General features: G+C 51.7%; 1 protein-coding gene across 1 annotated transcript in view; it reads left to right on the plus strand.

The window, feature by feature from the left end:
• ITSN1 (intersectin 1) overlaps positions 1 to 27,701 on the plus strand; it is a 235,828-nt gene that overhangs the window by 197,400 nt on the left and 10,727 nt on the right. The window contains exons 29-32 of the mRNA XM_047795839.1: positions 14,863 to 14,984; positions 17,041 to 17,147; positions 21,628 to 21,811; positions 24,391 to 24,489. Coding sequence (XP_047651795.1) covers positions 14,863 to 14,984; positions 17,041 to 17,147; positions 21,628 to 21,811; positions 24,391 to 24,489 — 512 coding nt within the window. The remainder of the gene's footprint in view (positions 1 to 14,862; positions 14,985 to 17,040; positions 17,148 to 21,627; positions 21,812 to 24,390; positions 24,490 to 27,701) is intronic.

A 27,701-nucleotide genomic window follows, 5' to 3' on the forward strand; every position in this document is an offset into this window, starting at 1 on the left:
TCTTTTCTTTCTTTCTTTCTTTCTTTCTTTCTTTCTTTCTTTCTTTCTTTCTTTCTTTCTTTCTTTCTTTCTTTCTTTCTTTCTTTCTTCCTTTCTTCCTTCCTTCCTTCCTTCCTTCCTTTCTCTTTCTTTCTTTTCTTTTTTTTTTCTTTTTTTTGCGTTTTAGGGCTGCACTCCTGACCCCTAGTTACCAAGCTAGGGGTCGAATCCGAGCTATAGCCTCCAGCCTACACCACTGCCACACCAATGCAGGAACTGAGCCTTGTCTTCCACCCACACCACCGCTCAGGGCAACACCAGATGCTCAGGCATCAAACCCCCATCCTCATGGATACTAGTTGGGTTCGTTGCCACTGTGCCATGAACTTCTGAGCTGCCCTTTCTCATCAAGGATGCTGCCTCAGCATATTGAACAGCTGGACTCGCCTTATGCGCCCGAGGGATCCCGTCCCCCTCTCGGTCCCTGCCACACACGGTCATGCGCACTGGCCCACTTTGTTGCAGTCCGGGCCCCACCCAGTGAAAGGTCTACGGTGGGGTCAGGGACGTGCTGAGAGGCTCCTCCCGCTTCCTCCGGATTGTTCAATGCAGCTGAAATCTTGGAGAACACTGGGCACACGCCCCGCACTTTGCCCTGAGGGCCCCGAGGGTCTGGGAGCTGCAGTGACGTTCTCAATCGCAGCTCCCAGACGCCCTGGCTGGTCCTTGCTCAAGTTGCGCCCTTGCAGAAAAGAAGCCCTATCTCTGCCCAGGCCTCTGAGCCGCCCGCCTCCGCACAGTCAGTGGAAGGATGGGAAGCGAGTTGCTTCCCGCCTGTGGTCCTCCCGCTGCTGGGGTTGCCCTGGGAGTTTGGAGCTGTTGGGAAGGATTCCAGCACCTGGTGGCACCTTTCAACACACAAGCTCAAGGTGCCACCTGCCTCCTCAACCTTAGTCTTCTGCCCAGAGGGCAGGTGGCTTTTCCAAAGACATGGGCTTGCCAGAGATGCCCTCGCCCCATGCCAACCTAAGAACACATGTTGATGTAGCGTCTCAATTTTCATTCGTGGCTGCCAATGAAACATGGTGCCGTAGAGAACCACACAGCCTATCTGCAAGTTCAGGATAATATCTGACTCCAATTTCTCTGAACATTTTGGAGCATTTTCCTTCCTGTGGGCAGGCAGTAGAGGGGAGTGTAGAGCAGCCTCCTGACTGTATCCTGGGCCTTTGGGGAGGCAAGGAAGCAATGCAAGCTGGCAGCTAAGAGCAGGTGTTCAAAGCCCAGCTCTGCTCCTGCCTGGTTTCGCGGCCATGGATAGAGTACTTAACTTCCATGTGCTTCAGTTTCCTCATTTACCTATGGAGAGAGAATCACACCTAGCAGAGAGGAAGCTCCTTGTAGATACTCGCCTCGTCATGACTTGCTGGGGAGGAAAGGCATTTGTGCCTGGCCGGTGAGCATCACGGAATCCATATCCATTTCACTGGTTTTCTGCTTTCTTGCATGAAACCCGGGGAATAGATGCATTTTCAGACTTTACAGAAAACATGCTTTTGCAGATGGGGATTTCAGAGGCAGAAAAGCTTGGACAGCTTCCCTGAAAACTGTCAGCCATCTCATTCATTTGTGCGCAAGTCAGGGCCCCTTCTCTGTGAGCGGGAAGCCCACCCGGGTTGAAGCAAGTGGCTTTTTTCCAGCACCTTCCCGTGCTCCCTAAACGTGCAGAACTTGGGTCACAGCCTCAGCAGCACTCCTGGTGGAGGGGGAGAAGCCTCTCCCGAGTTTCACACGGCTGGTGGGTGGTGGAGAGGCCCGCGGGGCCAACGGAATGCAGGAGGCTTTTAAATGTCACGTCTGTGGACCGTGCTGGCAGGCCCATGCAGTGCTCCACAATAAACCTGTCACACAGGCATTGAGTCACTGGGTCCTTCATTTCTCATCACTGCATTCCGTGGCCTTGTGTTCTCTTGCCAGCAAAGCCTGGAACGTTCAGCCCCCAAACATGCCAGAAGCTCGTGGTTTTTGAAAGCAAACATGCAGCTTGGGTAAAGGATGTGTGTCACCAGGGGGGTTGCCTCCCCAGAGCACCATCTCCACAGCAGCTGCCCCCAGCGCGCTTGAAGGCTGGGTTAATTCTCTGCCCCCGGCCCCACCCCCACCCCCTCCCACGTATACTCTGAGATGCTTCTCAGGATCCAGAGCTTTGGGCCTTGGACACTCTGCTCTGTCCGCCAGGCCCCCAGCAGAGCACAGGCCCTACCACCTGCCCCAGCAGAGGAGACAAAGCCGGGTCCCCGCCTCCACTCTGGGGCGTTACCTTGGAGTCCAGGGCCCCCAACCCCAGTCTCATGGGAAGGACCCCACACGGCTGAATCCTCAGTGACAGCCCTCCGCTGATGTGATCTCCTGCTGGAACCTTCGCCCACCCCATCCGCAAGGGACAGAAGTACATCTGCCCATCCTCTCCCTGCCCCCGCCCCCAGTCTGTGTCAAAGGCTGGGGACCACCTGTGAAACCAGCCTGCCTGGATTTTCCAGCAGGCAGCTCCTCTCCCGCGGCTCTGAGGCCCTCGGCTGGGGGACGTGGATCCAGGCAATGAGGCTGAGCTCAGCGGAAGCCCAGCCGACAAGGCGCTTGCTCTCCTGAAGCATCCAAGAGCCGGAGGAGGCCACCAGCAGTCAGATGAGCACAGTCCTTTCAGCTAGTGGTGGACAAAATGGGCCGAGGGCTCTTAGTGGATGGGAGGGCTCCAGAATGAGAGGCTTCTCTGGAAAGATGACAGGGGATGGAGCTCTGATGGCAGAGAAGGAGTCAGCAGGCCAGCACCAAGGGGCAAAGCCTTCTAAGCCCCAGGAACAGCCAGTGCAAAGGCCCTAAGGGTTGATGGCCCATTAAGGAGGTGCCAGGCTTCTACCTGGTATCAGCGCTGTGCTTGCTGTCTTCCAGCCTCTTCTCCAAAAACATGGGCAGAGAGCTATTTTTAAAAACCCAGCTACTGGAGTGTCTCCTGTGGTGCAATGGGATCAGCAGTGTCTCTGGATGCAGGTTCGATCACCAGCCGGGCACAGTGGGTTAACGATCTGGCGTTGCCGCAGCTGCAGCATAGAGCACAACTGAGGCTCAGATCTGATCCCTGGCCTGGGAATTCCACATGCCTCGGGGCAGACAAATAGGAAAAAAAATACAGCTACAACAAAAGCCCAGCTACTTCTGCTTAAAATCATCCAGGGGGAGTCCCAGTCTTCCTGGGATAAAGACCCAAACATGCACTTGGTCTGCTAAGCCCCCCTTGATCTGCTCCTTGCCCCTGCCCATGGCAGCCGCACCCCACCCTCTCCTCATCTCTGCCTGCCCATCTGTCCATTTGTGCTCAGCCTTCCCCGCCCAGGGCCATCTTTTCTGACAGCCTCTTGGATACTGGGAAAACAGCCTTTTGATGCTGGGACGACAGCCTTTCTGACTTTTTTAATGCTGGGAACCTGGAAGGTTTTGGGGTCCTACTAGGACCACCATTAGGTGGCTGCTGTCACCCAAAACCTTCCAGGTTCTCAGCATCAAAATGGGACACGGGCAGGGGTTACTCTGGCTTCTAGGAGAGACACTAGTGCTTAAAGAGGTGAAGTCTCAGGCTGGTCTCCAGCATCCTGGTCTAATGTCCTTTCCAGTTCTTGTGACCTTTTGGGTCAGTCACCAAGATGACTGTAGCTAAAGTCCAGCTTTCTGTTGCCTCGATGAGTTTCCAGTTGGCTGCTTAAAAAGAGGTCTCTGGGAGTTCCCGTCGTGATGCTTCGGAAACAAACCCAACTAATATCCATGAAGATGTGGGTTCGTTCCCTGGTCTTGCTTAGTGGGCTAAGGCTCTGGCGTTGCCGTGAGTTGTGGTGTAGATCACAGATGCGGCTCAGATCCCAAGTTGCTGTGGCTGTGGTGTAGACCGGCGGTTGTAGCTCCGATTTGACCCCTAGCCTGGGAACTTACATATGCTGTGAGTGTGGCCCTATAAAACAAAAGGAAAAAAAAAAGAAAAGAGGTCTCTGACCGTCAGATGACTTACTTGATGGAAAGATCCATTTTCATCCCTGCTCCCCACTGCAGCATCCCATGCGTGCAGACAGCCCCAAGTGTGGGGCCCTTCCCTGCCTTGGAGATCACATGACTCAACCCTCCAGAGCCTCGTCTTCCTCCCAGGGCTCTGTGAGCCCTCACGTCCAGTTGGAGAGGATGCACAGGCTCCAGTCCAGGGACACCATTGCCCTGCTCCAGCCTGTCTTACCCAACCAGACCTTCCCTTTCTCACCACAGTGTCCAAGACTCTTGCATCAAGCTGAAGCCACAGTGGGCCCCAGCTTGAATGCCCTCACCCCATGTTCCCCACCTCTGTCTGCCCACCTTCACCCCCTCTTTCTCTGCTGCTTTGGCCGACTCTACTAACCTGCTGTGTCTGAGCTCTTTGCTGAGTTTTCGTTACTTATCCTACATAAGATGAGTGGGTGAAAACTAAGGCACAGACAGAAAGATACTCTTACGTCCCATTAGACTGTGAGCTTCTAGAAGCCAAGCCCCTGAAGACCTACACACACTGATAAGTAGCGATGTTACCTCCCTTTGTCTATTTCATGTCGCATGATGCGCGTCTCCCCATGAGCTTAGAGACGGGAGGGCAGCGCCTGCCTCTCACGCTTGTGTATCACCGCGGGTCCCTTGCTTGTGGCCGCTGCTTAGGAAGTGTTGGTGATGGACAGTCCTGTGTTACCTCCTGTTGGTCCACAGGCTCACTCCTTCCTCCTCAGCTAGGCTGGAGGGAAAGGACACCCACCAGTGTCCAGTTTCCCCACTGTGTGTGGCCAAGAACCCTGCACCCACCATGCTTGGGAAGGCACTGCTGCTGAAAAGATAAACCCACGCGAGAAGACCCTAGAACAGAAAGCGAGCTTAGGAATCATAGACTCGTTATTCACCATTTTTGCAGAGCCCTGAATACTCTGTATTTATTTTGTGTTTGGTTTTCTGTCTCCCCCTCCACTAGAATGGAAGCTCCATGAAAGCAGGGACCTGAGCGCATCTATGCAGTTGCTGAGAATGAGCGGGAGATGTCACGGGCTCAGGTGGTCTCTTGTGTTCCAACGGGGTCAGTTTGCCAAGTTAGGAGAGACCGCAGGGGACCAGGCTGTTTTAGACTCTGGTGAAGAAAGTTCCACTGGGATGAGAAGTACACCTGCCCCTGTGGACCACCCAGAGCTGGTTTGGTGTCCAGACCTTCCCGTGGGCCAGGGTTGCCCTGGGACTGGTCAGCCAAGGTCACTTCCAGAGGAGACTCAGCTGCCTTGACCCAGCCTGGCTGCCAGCATCCCCTGCCAGCCTCCAGCTGCAAGGACAGAAGCATCTTCCCCGCTGCCGGGTCACCCAGGAGTGGACTGAGCGAGCCATGGGTCTGGGCCACCCTCGGGTCCACTCTTTCAGAAGCTCATGGTTTCCTGTGAGTCTCCATTGCCCAAGATGGCAAGAGCAAAGGTTTCATTCCTGATGGCAGAAGTCACCATACGTCACTGGACTCCGCTGTCCCATCTGTAAAATGAGAGCATTTGGCAGGGTGACCCTTCAAGCTCTAGCCCTGGAGTTGGGGGTCCTTTGGAGGCAGTGTGGCCTCTGGGGACGGGGCGTTGGGGGTTCTCTGGGATCCAGCTGTGGACGGCCTTAGAGGACGGCATTCTGTGGTGATGGCCATCACGTCCCCTAGGACAAGTTGCCCAAGTGACCTGATGTGGGCAGGATCCCGTTCAGCCGTTGTGGCCCCTCCCATCCTACCAGTGCCTGGACAGCTGTCATTTCTGAATCCCTCCCTTTTCACATCCGGTGCTTTGTTTCCGGACGAGCTTCCCACTCATGGCGCGGTCCTCTCTCTTGGCTGCGTATCAGAACCACCCAGAAGCTTTACGAATGATGGGCCTGCAGCTCGCACCCCAGCCACTTGGATCGGATTGGTCTGAGGTACAGCAGGGACACTGGGCTTTTTTGAAGTTCCTTAGGTGATTCTGACATGCAACCACCCGGTGACAGTCTTTCCCCGTCCTCCACAGCTGCCACAGACCCTCCTAGAACACAGCCAGACCTTCCCTGGATCCACCATCCAGATGCCTCACCCCACTGTCCAGAGCCTTCTCAGCTGTACCTCCCTGCCTGTGAGGGGCTGAATTGTGCCCCCCCCAACTTCATACATGGAAGCCCCTACTCTTCTTCGTCATACCTCAGAATAGGACTGTATTTGGAAATGGGGCCTTTAAAGAGGGTGTTAAATGCGAGGCCACATCCAATCTGACTGGTGGCCTTAAGAAGTAGAGGAGATTTGGGCACAAAGAGCCACCACGGGTGACCACACACTATGGAAAGGCCACGTGAGGACACAGGGAGAAGATGGCCAGCCAAGGAGAGAGGCCTCAGAAGAAACCAGACCTGCTGACACCTTGATGTTGGACTTCCAGCCTCTGGAGCCATGAGACAGGCTGCCCAGGCTGTGGAACTTCATTACAGCAACCCAGCCAATGGAGGCATCGCCCTTCCAGCCAGGCGAGAGGAATAGTGGTTAAGAGCAAGACATCTGGGGAGTTCCCTGGTGGCTCAGCAGGTTAAGGATCTGATGTCATCACGGCTGTGGCTCTGGTTCCATCCCTGGGCTGGGAAATTCTGTGGCCAAAAAACAAACAAACAAAAAGATCAAGATATCTCCGATTTCCTCTGCCTTTTATTCACTGAGGCTTTGGAAAGTTACATAATTTCTCTGTGCCTCGGTTTCTCTGTCTCTTCCATGGGGGAATAACCACAGTAGCTGCCACGCACGACTATGGGTGAGGATTCCGTGAGTTCATGTTCCCACAGTGCTCGGAACCGTGTGGCTCAGATAGCATCGGTGTTACGTTTCCTTCTCCCTGGCCCCTGGCACCTGCTCCCCTCTTCTGGACCTGCCTCCTGGCTCCACCCCTCCCCTCCTACCCCCTTTTCTCCCATTGGCCCCCTCTGCTCTGACCCCTCGCTCCTACCAACTCACTCTGACGTTTGCCTGATAAAGCCCAACTCAAATTCCTCCTCCTCTGGAAAATATTCCCGGAAGCCTCTAGTCAAAACTACAGCCTCCTCCCTCATATTGCAATAAACATGTGTGTGCACTTGTAACACCCCAATCTGCCTTGTGTACCCAAAGGATTTATTTACAGTGGCTACTAAGGACCCTGAAAATACAGCAGGATAGCACACGTGGAAAGCAGGTGCTCAGAAAGAAGAACAAGGGTGATGACGTAACTGGGGCCAGGAGCAAGCTAAGCAATCAGATCAGAGGGCATGATGCCACGCCAGGAATTTCAGTAGCAGTTATAAAGCCATGAGCGATAGGCCTTTGATTTTAAAAAAAGGACTGGAGCTCCCTGGTGGCCTAGAAGTTAAGGATCCTGCATCATCACTGCTGTGGCTTGCATCTGGTCCTTGGCATGGGAACTTCTGCCTGCCTTTGGGCACAGCCAAAAAAAAAAAAAAAAAATTACTAGCATTCTTATTGATGCAAAATTAAGAGATGATATTCCTGAGAGTAATTTGATTTTCACCACTTTGCAACAGTTATGAAACTGCCTGGCAGTCCATGGAGACTAGATTCCCCTTCTGGGGAGAAAATTAAGCTTATCTGGAAAGCACACTGGCACCTTTAAGCTTCTGGGTCCTGAGGGCTGCTGAGTGGAAGGGCCTGCTGACTCCCCAGGACAGGCTGGAGAAGGATGCCTGGGCTCAGCTGGACACAGCACAGGGGATCTTGGGTGTTACTGGGCGGATTTTCCCCACCTCTCACCACAGACCCCAGGCCCACTTGGTTTCTCTACACCCCCATAGAAATCCAGCCTTAGGGGAGTTCCCTGATGGCTCAGTAGGTTAAGGACCTGGTGTCATCACTGTTGTGGCTCAGATTGCTGCTGTGGCTTGAGTTCCATTGCTGGCCTGGGAACTTCTGCATGCCTGTGGGTGTGGCCGGAAAATAATTCAGTCTTAGGGATTTGTACCTCTCGGGTCTCAGGAACTGATGACAAGGCTCATGGTGCCCCCTATGAGATGCTTGCAAACCCGCAAGGATCAGAGTCTGGGTGGAAGGCCCAGGCCTCCAGTAGACCAGGCTCTCGCAGGACAGGCACCCACGCTGCTTCCTTCAACACTGAATCCCTGCATCAAGCACAGCTGCAGTCACAGCTCAGAGAAGAGGAGGGGGTTAGACATCAGCTACAGGGCGGAGGACAAAATTTGCTGACCACAGGCATTCCCATCGTGGCTCAGCGGTAACAAACCCGACTAGGATCCATGAGGACTTGGGTTCGAACCCCGGCCTTGCTCAGTGGGTTAAGGATCTGACGTTGCCGGCTTGGATCCCCTATTGCTGTGGCTGTGGTGTAGGCCAGCGGCTACAGCTCGGATTCGACCCCTAGCCTGGGAACCTCCATATGCCGCAGGTTCGGCTCTAAAAAGACAAAAACAATTTTTTTTTTCTGACCACAGAACTTTCTTTTTGTCACATCCATTGTGGGCTTCACCTGCTTTTCCTCTATGACAGGCCACCCCCCACATGCCACTGTGCCCAGGAGATTGAGGGCATTTTCCCAGGAGAATCCAGTGTGGCCTCAAGGGGAGGGGGCTCACCTGGCAGGTGACATCAGAGCCATGAGGCTCCTGATTCCTTCATTCAGGCCAGCCCTGGAGAAGCCTTCTGTGTAACGGGAGCTCCAGGAGTTGAATTAACACATATTGCTGTGACCTCAGGGCCATTGAGCTAGAGGATTTGGGCTGAATATCCCCAGAGACATTGGTCAATCCTTTCCCTTAAAGATGAAGAACCATCACCCATGCTTCCATATTGCTCTTTCCCTGGCCCCTCCAGCATCATGACCTCTGTAATCTACTTCCCACCTTATCTCCTTCCCACTTCCCACTTTATCTTCCCCCAGCATCTCTGCATTTGCCTGATATGCTGGTCCCTGCTCACCCCCTGCCTCCCCGGGCCATATAGAAACCCAGGGCGAGTAGGACCAGATCCTCATAAAACTTCCCTCCATCAGGACAGAAAGCATCCACTTTTCTGAGTTCCTGCAGCCCCCCCCGCCATCAGCCCAGGCTGCAGGCCTATTCTTTCCTGCTTGCTCTTTTAAATTTCATTTTCATGTCGAGTCTCTCCCAGGGCTGTGAGTTTCCTTGAGGACAAGGACATTACTCGCTGATTTCTGTGTCTCTTGGACTTCAGGGTGGAACTTGATGCATATTTATTGACCGCCTTATAGTATATTTTGGCCCTTTTCGTAACAGCAACGAGCCCTGTTTATTTGCTTCGCTCTGTGGCCAGCTTGCTGTGGGGCCTGGTGTGGTTTTAAAAAAAATTACGGTCCCTGTTGAGAAAGGAAGTGGAATGTTTGGGGGTGTGGAGGGAGGCAAGACTCGCTTTTCCCCCTAAATACTTCTGTATCTTTTGAACCATTTACAGTAAGCATGTGTTCATGCATTACTTTTGAAATAAAGCAATTTATTTAGATTATGCTGTTCATATGAATGATGTCCCATTGAGGGACAAATGATCTTTTTGGAGGGGGTGTACATTTTCCCATACTTTTCTCCAATGCCCCAGACCCCGATTCTTGGAGAGGAGGGTCATGGCTCTCTCTGTGCTGTAAATGTGTCTAACAGCCCAGCAATTAGGAATTTTATGTGGGTTGTAATTGGGGATCTTTTCTAACTGCCTGGAGTCATTTGCAATATTATTTCAGCTGTGGGTGGATTCGAGTTAGTTATAAGAATCCCCCCATCACACCAAGATGTCCATGATATTTATTTGCCGTGCTTTACCATCTCGTGTTTCACTAGGAAAGGAAGCCAGCAAACCATGTTTGTTCTGGTTCCAAGAGGAGAGAAGGACCACGTTTCTCCACCCCTAAAGAAAACGCTCTTATTTGAAATGTCTTTTCCACTTACCCTGCTCTGAATAATGGAGTTTTTAAACTCCCTTGTTTTTCTAAATATTAAAATTTCAAAGGAAGGAGGCTTTTTGAGTTCAAAGTGCCTATTTCAAGTCTTGAATGGTTCTCTTGGTCTGGCAAGAATTTTCAAAATGCCCTCCCATAGGTCTGCTCGCTCAGTAGCTGATAAGACGGTTCCAAGCCAGCATTGTCGGTGCATGATGCTGAGACGAATCTCCCCACGAAACCTTCGCTTTTCATTTGTGTTCTGGGTCCTGAAGAGGCCCTTTGGACCATCCCTCTGTCTCCAGGCAGGCTGTTAGGGGAGCCAGGGTGGGGTGGAATTTGTTGGGGCAAGTAGCCCAGACTCACACAGCATTCCCCCCCCCCCAAAAAAAATTTCTCAACTTGTGGGGGTGGATTGACCAAAACCTGGAGCTGCCAGGAGTAGCAGGCCATGCGGCCTCCTCATGTACCCCGACCCTCATGAGCAAGAGGCTGTCTTGGCACCTGGGATTCTTGCATCAATGGCCCAATCCACTCTGGACCCTCTGCTGGTTGCTCTGGCTCTGAGCTTCTTCAAAACCTCACCGTATAAAACTTGAAGACTCAGAAGAAGAAACTTGTGAAATCCAAAGCTAGCCAGCTCCTGTCATCTTTCCTCACAGGTCCTGTGACTGTTCCTCAGTGGTTCTGTGTGTCTCTGATCACCTGCAGCGTCAGTTTCTAGGAATGTCACCACTTCCCGGTGGGTGCTATTAACGTTGGAGGTGGGCGAGTCTCTGTCCTGTATATTGCAGGTCATCTAGCAGTCCTGGTTCAGCCCATCAAAGTTCAGCAGCCACCTGGGTCATTAGGACAACCAAGAAGTCAGTCTCAGTCTGGAGTCTGGGGGTGGGTATAATGCAACCTGGTGAGGAGCAATACCACCTTCAGCCTGTGGGGGCGGTACCATCTTTAACCCGTGGGGGGAGTACCACGCTCAGCCTGGGGGGGGCGCCAAAACCATCTTCAGTCTGTACAAGGGCAGTACCATCTTCATCCTGTCTGGGACGATACCATCCTCAGCCAGTGGGGGCAGTATTATGTTGAGCCTGTGGGGTTGGTGGTACCATCTTCAGCCTGTGGGGAGCAGTACCACCCTTAGCCTATGGGGAGGGTACATCTTCAGTCTGTGGAGAGGCAGTACCATCTTCAGCCTATGGGGGGGCGATACCATCCTCAGCCTGTGGGGGGCAGTACCATCTTCAGTTTGTGGGGGGTGATACCATTCTCAGGCCATGGGGGGGGCGGGGCAGTACCATCTTCAGTCTGTGGAGGGGCAGTACCATTTTCAGCCCAAGGGGGTGATACCATCCTCAGCCTGTGGGGGCCAGTACCATCTTCAGCCTGTCCCCCAGCTGAGGACCCCAGGGTTCCTAGCTGTGCGCTCTGGAGGCAGGTGTGTCTTCTTTTCCATCACGAATCCCCAGCACCCAGCACAGTTAGTGCCAGACTCATGGTAGGACATCAGCAAGTATTTCTCAAATGAATGAATGAGATCCATGAACAAGCTTTAAAAGGGCCTACGAACCCTGTAAACTGTGTGCAGAATCGGTGTGCATAATGTGTGCCTTGTACACATATGTTTTCTGGGGTAAGAGTTTATAGCATCCATCAGCTTTTCCAAGGGAAACTGACCTACAGGATGTTTGGAAGACTGGTCCAACCTGTGTCCACAGCTAGTTTTTATCCTTGCAAAGGTCCCTGCACATTGCATGTGAGGTGAGTTTTAGAGCTGCTGTTCTGTATGAATAGTCTGATATCCTTGCAGAAAGGAAATGTCCTGAAAATTTCAGGGGAGACTGCTGCCCTGGGTTCATGCAAGTCTCTGTAATGCAAGGGCTCTATTCTGCCCTTTAACAAGAAATGGCCTTGAAGTTCCCATCGTGGCTCAGTGGAAATTAATCTGACTTGCATCCATGAGGATGCAGGTTTGATCCCTGGCCTTGCTCAGTGGGTTAAGGATCCACTGTTGCTGTGAGCTGTCGTGTAGGTCACAGACACGCCTTGGATCTGGCATTGCTGTGGCTGTGGTATAGGACAGCACCTGCAGCTTCAATTCGATTCAGCCCCTAACTTGGGAACCTCCATGTGCCATGGGTGTGGCGCTTAAAAAAAAAAAAAAAGACAAAAAAACATGGCCTTCATCCCGGGCTCTTGCACTCACTAATGGGAAAATTTGGTAAGAAGAGGGAAGGAGTGAGATATTTTCCTCCCAACCTCAAGCGTGTTTCCTGGGTGGCTTTCCTAATGAAAGCCAAAGAAACAGGTGATGTCACACAGCTTCCCATAAGCCAGGCAGAGTGAGCAATCAGGACCCGCTTCCTTCCTGAGAATTCATTGTTGATGTCGTTGTTTTAATAAAGCGCAATCAATGCACCGAGGCAGGAAGGACAGTTGGGCCAAGCTGGTGGCTGAGCAGAGGGCCCAAGTTCCAAAAACATCTGCTGACCTGAGAATGCATGTTCATGCTCAGCCCATGGCCCCGTGGAATCATAGTCTGGCTGCACTGCCGTGGCTCTGAATGAGATCTCCGATGGAAGGGTGTGGAGGGAGTTAGCATAATGATGGTTCATCTTTGATGCTTTCCTGGCAGCCATCTGCCCATCCTGTCCTGTCCCTGGATGGGAAGCTCCAGTATTCTAGAAAGGGCATTTGGCCAAGGGAGGGGTCAAAACTCAAGGCTGGAAGCACCCCAGCTCAGAGTTAATTTTTGGCGCAGTGAAGCATTTACCAAGAAGTCTATGATATCATTTGCCCCAAAGGGATCATTCTATTTGCAGAAGTTTCCAGCATATAGACTAGATCAGTCATGAAGCTAGAAACACCCTGGGGTGACCTGGAAACTCTGAGGAACCCTCGATAGTCTAGGGCAGGGTCCTCAAACTTTAGTGGACCTAAAAGTCACCTGGAGAGCTTGTTAAATCAGGTTCCTGGGCCCTGACTCCACATCGTGTATTGAGCAGGGCCTTGGGAATCTGCATTCCTAATGAGCTTCCAGGATGCTGCTGGTCTGGGAATCCCACTTTGAGAACCACCGGCGTCCCACAGGAGGCTTCATACTGTACTCCATGGCGCCCCCTTGTGGGGAGAGGAAGGAATGAGAAAAGCAGGTCAATGGCACTCAGCATCCCCACCCCCAGCTATAGCCAAGACGCCTCCCGGTCTGCTTTACAAATCTGGTTTCAGTGATTAAACAAAGAACCCTTGATAAAAAGGGTGAGAGAGGGGGGATCACTGACCTAGGAAAGGTGCGTCCAGACCTGCATGAGGGCTATGCCCTAGAACTGAGTCCCCCCCACCCTGCCCCCACCAGTCCAGTGTGCCTGTTACCAGGGGTAGGGGGTGGGGGCAGCCTCTGCCAATAACCTGACAACATCTGAACCAAACAAACCCCAAGCAACCGCTAAGTGAGTGGAGGCCAGAGTGGGAATCTCCTGCGGTGCAGGCCCCACCCTGGGCACCTGTGGCCACAGCTGTGTCTGGCCATCTGCACCTGGAAGGGCTACCTTTCTGCCCTCAGCCTCGATGCACAGCTCCCCTGGGTGCAGGGTGGCAGCCTGGTCCAGGAGAGTTTGTCCAGCACCGTGTGGATGTGCCCTGGGCACAGCCCCTTCTTCTTCCAAAAGCCAACCTCAGGATAAGCGTATGCCCTCCTGTAGCTCCAACCCAACAGTAGTGATCTGGGGTAGAGCCTGGTCTTTGCGGCCAAAGTGTCAGGGTTCTATGTCAGCTTTACCACCACCCAGCCGAGAGCTTGGCTGAGGCCACCATTCCAAGCCTCAGTTTTCCCGTCTGTAAAATGGAGATGATTATAGTATCTATGTGTGTGTGAATCACAGCTTTCAGGGGCCAGCTCCTGATACAGCTCCTGGTACAGCACCTGGCATGGCGTGAGCCCTCAGGAAATGCTGGCCAGTTGTTACTACATCTTCTCCCTTGACACCCTGTTGTGCTGGGGGGTGCTTTTGGTTTTTTTGCTTTTTAGGGGGGTGGAATGGGAGCTTCCGCTGCCGGCCTACACCACAGCTGCAGCAACACCAGATTCTTAACCCACTCCGTGAGGCCAGGGATTAACCCCATGTCCTCATGGATGCTAGTCGGGTTCATTACAACTGAGCCACAACAGGAACTCCTCAGTGGTTTTGATGAAGCAGGAGCATGCCGCCTACGTGAACTTCCTGGGGTTACCGTAACAATTGATCACAAACTGGGTGCTTAAAAACAACAGAAACTGATTTTCTCAGAGTTCTGGAGGTGAGACTTCCAAAAACCAAGGTCCTGGCAGGGCCACGTTTCTCTGAAAGCTTCCATGACTTTCCCTTATCTTCTTTTTGGCCATGCCCACAGCATGCGGAAGCTCCTGGGGCCAGGAATCAAACCCAAGCCATAGCAGTGACCGGAGCCGCGGCAGTGACACTGTCAGGCCCTTAATCTGCTGTGCCACCAGGGAACTCCTCCCTTAGCTTCTGATGCTGCTGGTAACCCTGGCGTTCCTCGGCTCAGAGACACATCATTCTGGTCTCAGCCTCTGTTGTCACGTAGCGTTCCTTCTGTCTGTGTCTGTGTCATCTTCTTATTAGGACACCAGTCGTGTTGGATTAGAGCCGACCTTAATTGAGTATGACTTCATCTTAATTTGATTGCATCCGCAGACACCCTATTTGCAAATAAGGTCACCTTCACAGGTACCAGGGGTAGGACTTGGACAGGATTTTTAGGGGACAGGATTCAACACACAACATGGTCTCGCTGGCATGAGACCCTGGGGCCCAGTGGCCATGAAGACCAAGGGGACTCTTCTCTGTGAAGCTGGCCAGGTTTTCCTAGATCTGGACTAAGCTGTCCCCACGGTTGTGTCTTGCAGGGTGTTCAGACTTACACCTCTTGGATCTGTTGACCCCAACCGAGAGAAAGCGACAGGGGTACATCCATGAGCTCATTGTCACAGAGGAGAACTATGTCAATGACCTGCAGCTGGTCACCGAGGTAAGGACAGCTGAGGGTCCTGGGGCAGCGGGGGGCATGGCCACGGGCAGAGGGTGGGGACAGGGGTCCTCTGTCCTGATTCCCAGTCTGAGATGCTTGCTGCTGTGTGGGAGCATCTGACGGTACATCACACAGGGGGTGCTTCCCCAAGAGAAGAGGGTTAAATTCGCACCCATGGCCAACCATGGGTCCTACCCACTGAGCGCCAGAGGTCACTCCAGCCAGGGACAGGTGAGCCCATAAGGGGGGCGTGGAAGCAGACACACGACTGTGAGATGTGAGTCTGGGCTCCACTCAGCCACCAGCTATTTGATGCCACAGAGCAAGTGCCATCATCTCCCCGGCCCTCAGGGGTGGCATCTGAAAATGGCAGCTGTTGGGCTGGTATCTTGAGTTATTCCTCGTGTTACTTATTACTCCTGAGAAAAAGCTGTCCCAGAGAATGAAGATGTTTCCCCCCAGACCCCTGGCACCCCCATCCCCCCCACCCCATCCTGGAGCACTCCTCATGTTGGGACTTCTCCCATGGAGCTGTTGAAGGGCCTTGGCCATCGGGTCCAGAAGGTTGCAGAGATGCAGTGTTGGGAAATCTCTGCTTTTCAGGAAGCCTTCGGTCCATATTCATGGGAGCTTGCTGTATCAAGAGACAGGGAGTTGCAGAGCTAGATGTGGGGGTCACCCTATAGTTTGAAAAGTACTGTAATAAGTTTGGGACACTGCCCCCCTCAACCCCAAGAGTTGTGAAACCATCTCCTCTGATAGTTTTTAACAACTGGGAAAGAGACAGCTCGGCGAGCCAGCGCTGAATGAGTAGAAGATGCAGGATGGTTCCATGGCCCCCCGAGGCCACCATTAACATTTAAGGAAGCTTTGGTACCCAAAGGTGCCCCTTTCTCAGGACACAAGACTGTCATGAAATTTACAGTCTCATCTGTCTCGGATGGGAATGTCGCCCCCTTAGATACGGTATTTTGTGCAGTGCCCTGGTGGGTGCCAAGTTCAACACCGGCTGGAGAACTCATCAAGAGTAGGCGCCCATCCATCGGTCAGCCTCAGCCCGGGGAAGTTTACGTCTCCATCCCTAAGGGACCTTCCCATGAGCAGCCTGCCTCCTGTGGAAGAAACAATCTCTTTCTAGGCGGGGGCTCACCACGTGGCCTCAGCCGAGATCCGTGACTGACTCTGAGCTGCCCAGCCATACAGAGCTGGGGCAGGCTCCTTTATTTCCTGGAGCCCAGGAGAGGCACCGCACCCCGCCTATTCCGGGCCTGCACGCGCTGGCTCTCTTCCAGGCCCAGCCCAGGCTGAAGGGCAGAGCAGTGGACTCTGTCCTGTCCCCGAGGCTGTTGCTTGGAGGCCCAGCTGCCAGAGCTGCTCCCCTGGAGTTCCTGAGGCTTGTCTGTGCAGCTGACGTGGGAGCAGAAATGCGGGAGCCGCCCCCTCCCCAGCATCTCTCAGTCCCCCAACCTCCCTCTGTGCCCATTTCTTTACGTGGCTGCTCAGAGCTTGAGTGTCTCTGTCCAGACCCCCGGCTGAATCCTGGCAGAGGTGAAGACTGGTCCTCCTGAGTTTAGTGGGCCTCCTTATAAAACAGTGTGGACTTGGAGTTCCTGTGATGGCTCAGCGGTAACAAACCCTGCTGGTATCCATGAGGACTCGGGTTCGATCCCTGGCCCCGTTCAGTGGGTTAAGGATCCTGAGTTGCCATGAGCTGCTGTGTAGGTCGCAGATGTGGCTCAGATCTGGCGTTGCTGTGGCTGTGGTGTAGGCCGGCAGCTGCAGGTTCGACCCCTAGCCTGGGAACGTCCATAGGCCGCAGGTGCCGCCCTAAAAAGACAAAACAAAACAAGGTGGACTTGATGGGGAGCCCCGCCCAACACACCCCCAGGCAGAGGGAGAGCCACCTGCTTCAGAAGCTCTGCGGCTTCTGGGGCTCCCAGTAAAGCCGCAGATGCCTCAGTCCTTCTCGTTACTCTGAACAGATCGGCGTGTGCGTGTGTTTGAGTTTGAAGCTAACTGTTTGCTTTCTGAACGGCTTCGTTTTCTGCATCTGTAGATCTTTCAGAAACCCCTGATGGAGTCTGAGCTGCTGACAGAAAAAGAGGGTGCTATGATTTTTGTTAACTGGAAGGAGCTGATTATGTGTAATGTCAAACTACTGAAGTAAGCCTCTGCTCTCTAATCCCCAGCCTGGCTTCGCCCTCCCGCCCGCACACACTAGCACTCCCGCGTGGGTCTGTCCGTGTGTCCCCTCCGTGCATGCACACCCCCCTCACCCCGTGTGCCCTCCCACCTCTCCGCCTCATCTCCACTCACAAGCGCGCCACCACTCTTTCTCGCTCTGATGCTTTTCTGGAAAGACACCCCCAATTTTTCACTGGGGAGAGTAAATTGCTCAGGCATCCCAGGGCCCGCTTTTACAGTGGTTCTAGAATGAACAGAGCTGGGATTCTGGCTCCCGATCGGATCGTTGGCCAGGTCCGTCCCGGGTGAGGTCACCCACCTTGCTCAGCTTTCCTTGGACGCCGGTTCCATTGGGGAAGGTTGATCTCTTGAGACTTTCTCGGCTCCTGAAGACGGAAGGTGGTAGGACTGTTCCTGGCCGTGGTCAGCGGCAGTTCTCAGGCTAGTCCTCTGAGAAGCTGGCTGGACACGGTTGATGTTTTTATTCCTGTTTTCATTTTCAGAGGCAGCTGCAGGGCCAGGGAGAAACTGGGCCAGGAGTTGAGAGATCTGGGTTTGGAACCCCATTTGCTGCCGATCCTGGTTCCCCACGTGTAACATGAAGGGATTGGCTTATATCATCACAAAAGTTCTTTCGGAGTTCCCACTGTGGCTCAGCGGTAAAGAACCCGACTAGTATCCATGAGGATGTGGGTTCCATCCCTAGCCTCACTCAGTGGGTGAAGGATCCAGTGTTGCTGTGGCTGTGGTGTAGGCCGGCAGCTCTAGTTCTGTTCGACCCCTAGCCTGGGAATGTCTATATACCGCAGGTGTGGCCCTAAAAAGACCAAAAAAAAAAAAAAAAGTCCTTCCCAGTTCTTTTCAAAAACCTCCAACTCTGTGTCCACCAGGCCCTCAGTGTAACATCACTTGCTAGAACACAGATTATGCCCAAGGTGATACTGGAAGAGGGAAGAAGCACAGGCCCTGGGAACTTGTGTCCGCGCCCGATCTCTCTGTTCATGTAATTGGGAGGCAACGGTTCCCTAAATCCCCGCTGGTCCCTGGGGTTTTATAAAGTGATTTCAGAGTTCCTGCTGTGGCGCAATGGGATCAGCAGCGTCGATGCAGCGCCAGGACTTGTGTTCGAGCCCAAGCCCAGCACAGTGGGTTGGGGGATCTGGTGTTGCTGCAGCTGCAGCATGGGTCTCATCCCTGGCCAGGGAACTCCACGTGCTGCAGGGCGGCCAAAAAAGAAACCAAAGTTTGGAAAAAAAGAAATAGACGCAAAGGTTTCCTGTTGAAAATATCCGTATAGATTAAAACCGCTTTCCTTGGGTAGCTGTGCAGGGGGCAAGGAGATGGATGATGTGTCTGATATTCCTAAGAGCCCCCCAGCCCCGCCCCCTGGTCAAGGTTGGTTGGAGGGAAACTGATCTGCTGGCATCACCTCCCCTTGGCTTCCTGCTGTCTTTGCACTTCCAGCCTGCCCTCCTGCTCCTGTCAGAGAAGCAGAAGCCCGTTTCCTGAGCTCTGTCAGTGCCAGGCCTGCGTGCTCCCTCCTCCTCTTAGGGCTGATGTGTTCTCCAGCCCTGGGGGTAGGAATTGAGAGCGTTGTGGAGACAAAGCTCAGAGAGGTTGCCTGCCTTATCCAAAGTCACACAGAAGGCCATCGTGGTGCCCCGGGCTGATCTGTGGATGATGTCCAGAGTCCCACTAGGGGTTCCACCCTGTCCTGCCCTGGACAGAAAGCAGGTGAAACCAAGAGGCAGATGTCTCAAGTTTTCATCTGGAACCCAGCGCCTTCTAATTGGTTTGGGGCAGTTACTTTGAGCGGATAACTCTCCGACCCTTTGTGTGAGAAGCTGTAAAATTGTAGTCCTAGCACGTGCTGTGTCTAGCGTACCGAGTTATTCTGAGGAGCAAGGAGATCAGGTACACAGATATACACAAACTTGGGTACCACCTCTCCCATCACAGGGTCCGTGAGCGCTACCCCTTCCTCTGATGACCTGATTGGTTAGTTTGGCTAATCTTTTCATCTTCCAGATAGAAGACTTGTGTTTAGCAGCAGCCCTCTGGAGCCCTGATTTCTTTCTTTCTTGCCTTATTTTTTTTTTCCTTTTCAACATCTTTTTATGCAAATTTTCAAACACATGAGAAAAGCAGAAAGAATTCTACGGTCAACATCCGTGTTGTAGATGATACACTTTTGCTGCCTAGACTTAATTTCTTCTTGGAAAGGACTAACCCCAACGATGGGAAGATTTTAGGCTCCTGGCAGGTTGGAAGAGGGAGGCATTTGCAGGTGAAGAGAATTTAGGGCAGTTCTTCCTGGAAGGCCACAGTGGGCAGCCACGAACCTGCCACTCCTGATCCAAGGCCTGGCGACTTCTTGTCCTTGGGGTGGGGGGACGTATGATGTATTAAACAGATCAATAGGAAACAATAAAATGAACATAGAAGGGACTTTAGCTGGGGTACACAAACTCCCTACTGATGCTGCCTCTGGTTGCGGGGGTAGAATGGATTACCTGTGAGCAGAGAGCTGAGAAATTTGCCTTCAATAAGCAGAGTGAAGGAGTTTTCCACTGTGGCGCTATGGGTCAAGAATCTGACTGCAGTGGCTTATGTTGCTGTAGAGGCTTGCTTTCGATCCTGGCCCAGCACAGTGGGTTAAAGGATCTGGTGTTGCTGAAGCTGTGGCTCGGATTTAGTCCCTAGCCCAGGAACTTCCATGTACTGTGGGTACGGCCATTAAAAAAAAAAAAAGAAGAAGAAGTGATAGCAGGATTTGGTGGTGTTGCTACTGTGGCTTGGGTTTGATCCCTGGCCTGGGGTTTGAACTTCCCCATGCCACAGGCATGGCCAGAAAAAAAAAACAAGAAGAAATGATAGCAGAAGGGATGTAGATGTGAGAAGGGCTGTGCAGTTGCAGGTGCGGGCAACTGTTTCATTTTTCCTTTTTTTTTAATTTTTAAAATTAAAAAAAATTTACTATTATTTGTTTTGTTTTTTGTCTTTTAGCCTTTTTTTCTAGGGCCGCTCCCGCGGCATATGGAGGTTCCCAGGCTAGGAGTCTAATCAGAGCTGTAGCCGCCTGCCTACATCAGAGCCTCAGCAACGCAGGGTCCAAGCCGCGTCTGCAACCTACACCACAGTTCATGGCAACACCGGACCCTTAACCCACTGAGCAAGGCCAGGGATCGAACCCGCCACCTCATGGTTCCTAGTCGGATTCATTAACCACTGGGCCACGACGGGAACTCCAGTTTTTGGTTTTTTTTTTTTTTTTTTAAACCAAGATCCTTCCCTGCCTCTTTGCTTGAAATAAGATGAAAAAGCCTCAAAAAAAAAATATTCTTCTTAAATATAAAGTATTCCACTTTCTTTTTAACTTAAGAGGAATAGCCAAAGAAAAAGAAAAAGTAAACACGATACCTTGGGTAAAGACAGGATGGGGAGAAGGAAGAAAGAAAGAGTCTTTGCCTGGGCGTGGGGCGGGGAGAGGGATAGAGGAGAGCCTTGGGGAGGTGGAGACCCTGCAGGAGGGAAGGAAGAGCAGAGGGGCCCGTGGAAGCCCTCTGTGGGCCTCATATGCTGTGGTCCTTCCCCCGTGAGACACTGCTCTCCTTGCGCCGTAGAAGCTCAGTGTCCTTCTGAGACCTCCTGGGTTAGGAGGTGACATATGAGTTAGAAGGGTGGGCTGCCCAGCCCTGGCTCTCCTGGCCCCGAAAACTCAGACTGCAGCTGGATTCCCAAACAAACACTTTCTAGTCCCTCAAGTCCCTTCTTGGCTGCCAGGGTATAAATTGCTTGGGTCCATTGGCTCATTATCACATGAATAGGCCTCTTTCTTTTGAACACCTCTTAATCCAGTCAGCTTCACATTAGCCACAGCAGTGAAGCAGACAAGGCACCGGTCTCATTCAGAGGATCATTTATACCTGGCTTTCTTGAACATGATGCGATTGTTTTTCTGTGGCAGTTGATTTACCATCTTAATTATGTTTTGTTTAGTCTGCACACGGAGCCTCCCCGGCCCCTGGCAACAACGGCCTCCCTTGGACAGCACTGGCCCTGGCAACAGGTTCAAGTGCTGGGGCCAGACCGGTCTGGACAGATCATTCATCAATGAGACAGGCACCTAGAGGATCCCGTCTGAGTTATTAAAAAAGGGATTCTACATTTTTCCATTAGGAAAAAAATTCTCTTTGATGCCGATTTGTTAGACAAAGCTTTTTTTTTTTTTTTTCTTTTCTTCCTAAGAGCCAGCCCATAGCCATCATGCCCTAGAAAAAGGCCCCAGGGATCTCTTTCTGTAGCCCCAGACGCGTTTCTTTTTCTGTCCCTTGTCTCCCATGGTAGATCCTGTAGTGCCCCCGGGTCATGTTCCGTTTCTGTGCCGCCTAGACGTGTGCCCTGTCGCTCAGAGAGCGGGGAAGGCGGGCGCGGCTCACTTCTCGCCTTTCCCGTGCAGAGCGCTGCGAGTTCGCAAGAAGATGTCTGGGGAGAAGATGCCAGTGAAGATGATAGGGGACATCCTGACGGCCCAGCTGCCGCACATGCAGCCCTACATCCGCTTCTGCAGCTGCCAGCTCAACGGGGCCGCCTTGATCCAGCAGAAGACGGACGAGGCCCCGGACTTCAAGGAGTTCGTCAAAGTAAGGAGCCCGGGTCGAGCGGGAGTCCCTGCCCGCCGCCGAGTGGCCGTCTCCCGGCGCCTGTGCGGGTGAACGGCTCATCTGCACACCTGCAAGCGTGTTTCTGCTGAAGGCCAGCAAGGGCCAGGCCTTGCTTGAACGCGGGGGCGGGGGGGGGGGGCCTGGCACGCGCTGGTGGGTGTGGCTGGGACCGAGGGGTTGGGCTTGGAGAGGAGGGACCAGGCGTGGCCCCGGCTCTGTGGTCCAGGTGCCAGTGCTGTCATTTGAATACCCCCTGAAATCCACCCTCTCAGTCATCGGGCCCAGGAGGGCTGGCAGGTCTTGGGTTTCCTATTCTGCCTAATAGAGATCTGCAGCTTCTTTGCTGCTCTCTACCCTTACACCTGCTAAGGGAAGGGCCGGCCACCCCCAGGGACCCTTTGTTGTTTTCCCAGTTGGTTCTTTGAGGGGCTCGAGCTCTAGGAAGCCTGTGGGAGTCTGGGACACCAGGCCCTCTACCTTGGAGGATCACATGGGTCTGGAGAGCCATGTGTCCACCGAAGGACACTTAGGGGAGGTGGCCCCCATGCTGCTGGAGGCCACCAGCTCTGGGCTTGCTGCCCTGGCACTTGGCCTTGGCTGGGGTGGGTCCTTGCTGGCCAGGCCAACCCATGCATTCAGCCCCCACCTCTTCCAGAGCAGGAGAAAAAGAGAATAAAATAATTCTTGCTAAACAGGCACATTTTGATGAATGGAGGGCAACATCATAATACTAATTACCCTCCTTCGTTGGGGTACAGACCTTTCCCACCTCCCCGAAGTCATGTTTGTGGAAGCATCACTGCAAGATACAAGTGCCATTTCTTCTTGGCCTAGTATCACCTGCCCTTATTCTTTCTTTCTCCACCTGTTTCTCAACATAAGTGCTTTGATTTTTCTATCCAATGACTGGGGCATCTGAAGTCATTCTAAGGGGAGAGATACTGCTAAGAAGCAGGCCTGATAGGGAGTGCCTATCATGGCACAGCGTAAACGAATCTGATTAGGAACCATGAGGTTGTGGGGTTCGATCCTTGGCCTCGCTCAGTGGGTTAAGGATCTGGCGTTGCCGTGAGCTGTGGTGTAGGTTGCAGACACAGCTCGGATCTGGGGTTGCTGTGGCTCTGGGGTAGGCCGGAGGCCACAGCTTCCCTTAGACCCCTAGCCTGGGAACCTCCATATGCCGCAGGTGCGGCCTTATAAAGACAAAAAAAGACCAAAAAAGAAAAAAAAAAGAAGCAGGCATGATAGACTAGAGTCTGGAGAGCAGGTGCCAGCCAAGGGCCAGGTCCTCCCTGGGCGTGTGGAGGATGAGTTCATCCCTGGAGGCACTTGAACTTCAGGGAGATGCTGACACCAGCCCAGGGAGGGGCCTTGTTGCCTCCTCCCCGTGGGACTCTGTCAGCTTTGATGTATCCCTGGAAGAGTGGTGCCCACGGCTGGAGCTGGTTCAGGTGCCAACAGGTCCCAGGGCTTAGGGCCCAGGTCATGGCATTAAACCTGACCAGAGCCCTCGAGAGCTTGTCACCATATCCACTCTGTGATGTGTTGATGGGCTCACCGTTTGGAACTAGAAGGACTCTTGTTGACGAACGGGTGGAAAGAAGGAGGCACGGATGCAGGGCAGAGATGTCTCAGCTTCACTGTCCCCACCCTGCCCAGGGGCTCCCACCCTCAGGGCAGGCTCTGCCCAAAACAGACAGGGCAATTCAGCCCTTCCAGCATCTCCACAACTTAAGGGGAATTTTTTTTTTTTTCTGGAGCATGTTTTTTCCACCTGTACAGTCCTCCGCTACACCAGCTGAGCTATCGATGGGTGCTGGAGCAAGTTCATTTTTTTTGTTGTTAACAAATTTTTTTTTATTATAGTTGATTTATAGTGTCCTGTCAATTTCTGCTGTACGGCAACATGACCCAGTTATACGTATATATACATTCTTTTTCTCATGTTATCTTCCATCGTGTTCTATCACAAGTGATCAGATACTACAGTTCCCTGGGCTGTACAGCAGGACTTCATTGCTTATCTGTTCTAAATGTCATAGTTTGCATCTACTAACCCCCCAAACTCCGTGTCCATCCCATTCCTTCCCTCTCCCCCTTGGCAACGACAAGCCGGCTCTCTATGTCGGTGAGTCTGTATCTGTTCTGTAGGTTCATTTGTGCCGTATTTTCTGGCCCTATGGTCTTGGACTCAGCTCATTCCTGGGACTATTGTACAGGTTTGGCCAATATCCAGAGGAACTATTCTCTGTGAAGCCAGACTCTCATCGTTGGAAGTAAGGAACCACGTGACCCATGGGGGCTCTGCTGAGTCTGGGAAGCAGGGATTAACCCCGAGGCTGAGTCACACTCGCCGTCATGTCCCCCTTTCCATCTGGAAAGTGCCTCTCCTGGCCCCAGGGAGGACCAGTCCAGCCCTTCCAGTTCCGGGCTCCTCAGTTGTCCTGATAAATGAAGTGATGTGACCGGTGGAGAGCCCTAAATAACATCAGTGTGGATGTCACTGGCTGGATTTTGCATATGTCTTAAGTACATTAAAAAACGTTCTTTTATTTCAGAGACTGGCCATGGACCCTCGCTGTAAGGGGATGCCACTCTCTAGTTTTATACTGAAGCCGATGCAGCGGGTCACAAGATACCCTCTGATCATTAAAAATGTAAGTGCCTGTCTTGTCTTTTCAAGCAGAGAAATGCTTTCCCAGAAGGTCAGGGGTCTGGGGTCCTGGGCAGTTTCCCCAGCCAACAACCTGTTATGTAGAAAGCATTTATCGACAGGCTGTAGCGGGCATCTGCGCGGTAACCCAGAAAGAACAGCTGGCTAATGGTGAAAAGAGCTAAGAATAAGTCGCCTTCAGGTCTGTGAGTAAGTTGGAACATGAGAGCTCAATTCTTTTCCTAATATAGGCATGGTGACTTTATGCCTTGGTTTTCCTAGTAAGAAAGTGAGTAAGAAATATAATTTCCACCACCCATCTTCAGAAAGCTATTGTGAGATACTCTTGATATTAGATGATCATTGTTCTCCTTTCACTTTAAGAAAGCCAATTCTGGAGTTCCCGTCGTGGCGCAGTGGTTAACGAATCCGACTAGGAACCATGAGGTTGCGGGTTCGGTCCCTGGCCTTGCTCAGTGGGTTAAGGATCTGGCGTTGCCGTGAGCTGTGGTGTAGGTTGCAGACGCGGCTCGGATCCCGAGTTGCTGTGGCTCTGGCGTAGGCCGGTGGCTACAGCTCCGATTCAACCCCTAGCCTGGGAACCTCCATATGCCGCGGGAGCGGCCCAAGAAATAGCAACAACAGCAACAACAACAACAACAACAACAACAACAACAAAAAGAAAGCCAATTCTGGAGTTTGAGCAGTGGCTCGCAGGTTAAGAATCTGACTAGAATCCATGAGGATGTGGGTTCCATCCCTGGCCTCAATCAGTGGGTTAAGGAGCCAGCATTGCTGTAGCTGTGATGTGGGCTGGCAGCCACAGCTCCAATTCAACCCCTGGCCTGGGAACTTCCATATGCCGTGGGTGCAGCCCTAAAAAGACAAAAACAAAAAAACAAAAAAACAAAAAACAAAGAAGAAGAAGAAAGAAAAGAAAAAAGAAAAATAAAGAAAGCCAATTCCAGAGTTCACATTTTGGCTCAGCAGGTTAAGAATCTGACTAGTATACATGTGGTTTGATCCCTGGCCTCACTCAGTGGGTTAAGGATTCAGCATTGCCGTGCGCTATGGCAGAGGTCACAGATGCGGCCTGGACTGGGCGTTGCTCTGGCTGTGACCTAGCCTGGGAACATCCATATGCTGCAGGTGTGGCCCTGAAAACAAACAAACAAACAAACCAATTCCAAAAGAAAAGAAAAAAATTGAGGGTTTCAGTGTGCCCCTCTGTAAAATGAGTGAGCAGACTTAGACATCCTCTGAGGCTGTGAATCTCTAACTACAGAAAGAGTAGCTCCTGGAGAGAAATTTTAGATTTTTTTCCTTTTCATGGGGAATTTAGAAACCAAGATATGGACGCTGGTGTGCTCATTGCTACTAGGGTGTTGTTGCCTCTTGGGTCTCCCAGTGGCAGAGTCAGGAAATGTACATATGTGCATGTATTTGTACACACAAATTTACACGTACACACATGGACAAACATTTATATTTACTTCAAAATCAATATATGTACATTGTAATATATATTAAAACCCATGAGTTTACACCAATACTTCCTGTTCTAATCTAATACCATGGAATTTATTCTAGCTTCCCCCTTTTTTCCTCCCTCCCTCCCTCCCTCCCTTCCTTCCTTCCTTCCTTCCTTCCTTCCCTCTCTCTCTCTCTCTTTCTTTCTTCTATCTTTTTAGGGCTGTACCCATGGCATATGGAAATTCCAAGGCTAGGGGTCGAATTGGAGCTGCAGCTGCTGGCCTATACGACAGCCACAGTAACACAGGATCTGAGCCAAGTCTGCGACCTACACCACAGCTCATGGCAATGCCGGATCCTTAACCTGCTGAGTGAGGCCAGGGATTGAACCTGCGTCCTCATGGATATTAGTCAGGTTCATTACTGCCTAGCCACAGTGGGAACTCCTCCTCTGCCTTTCTATATTTACAATTCCCTTCTCTATGAGAAGCCTGGCTTTTATTATCCTCAATATATTTATTAACTTGCTGAATCTTCTTACATGTAAGACATTTCTTTCCCCTGTAAGCCATCTCGTCAGTCTAACCCAGGCCAGCCCCACAAAATACACTGTGGCTGTAGGGGCTGAGTTAAGGAATTAGTTTTGACAGAAGCTTTCAACCTACTGCTTCCTTTTTGTCCAACTTGACTGCTACTATTAAACTAACTCAGAGTTCTCATCATGGCTCGGAGGAAACGAATCTGACTAGCGTCCATGAAGACACAGGTTCGATCCCTGGCCTCGTTCAGTGGGTTAAGGATCCGGTGTTGCCACGAGCTGTGGTGTAGGTCGCGGATGTGCCTCCTATCCTGAGTTGCTGTGGCTGTGGTGTAGGCCAGCAGCTACAGCTCCAGTTCAACACACTTACCCTGGGAATCTCCATATGCTGTGGGTGCAGACCTAAAAAGACAAAAAAAAAAAAGTGATCTAGATCCATATGAAATGGACAGCAAATGATGTATTATAGCTACCCTGAACGGGGAGAAAACAATATACAAAATAGTACAGTGTGGTTTGTCAATATAACCCAATTTTTATTTTTTAAAATTATAGGTATTTATATCTAGGCAGAGTGTATTAACGAATATGTAGACAGAGATTTTTTCCAGATGGGGAAATTATGGGTGGTTTTTAGATTCCTTATAACTCTAAATTTTCTAAATTTTGTATGTTATGCAATAGTACTATTGCAATGAGATAATGCAATAAACCTATTTCCATTTAGAAACAAAACAAATGAATTCACACAATCCAGCTGTGTGGGCTCCTAGTCTAGAACAGTGGTCTTCAGAGTTGATTGTACATTAGAATCACCTGAGGAGCTCTAGAAAATTCTGATGCTTGAGTCCTCCCCCACCCCCAAGGATTCTGAATGGTCAGAGTTGAGGCGTCAGGATTTTTCAAAGGGATTCTTTTTAATTGTTTGGAAATGACTGGTGAACATACAGGACCCGGACTGGGCTTTCCCCCCCCCCCTCAACTCAAAGTCCCTTAAGAAGCTCATGGTAACTGCTGTCATTTATTGAGCACCTTCGAAGGGCCAGTTACTTTGCAAAATGCTTTACTTGTATCAAGCCTTTTAGTCCTTCAAATAACCTTGTAAAGGAGGTGCTATTCATATCCCCATTTTCATATGAGAAAATGAGGCTCAGAGACTTATGTGAATGATCCATATCATGACTGGTCAGTAGCAGAGCAGGGAT

The sequence above is a fragment of the Phacochoerus africanus genome, chromosome 1, assembly GCF_016906955.1.
Source record: "Phacochoerus africanus isolate WHEZ1 chromosome 1, ROS_Pafr_v1, whole genome shotgun sequence".
In the NCBI taxonomy this organism is placed as follows: domain Eukaryota; kingdom Metazoa; phylum Chordata; class Mammalia; order Artiodactyla; family Suidae; genus Phacochoerus; species Phacochoerus africanus.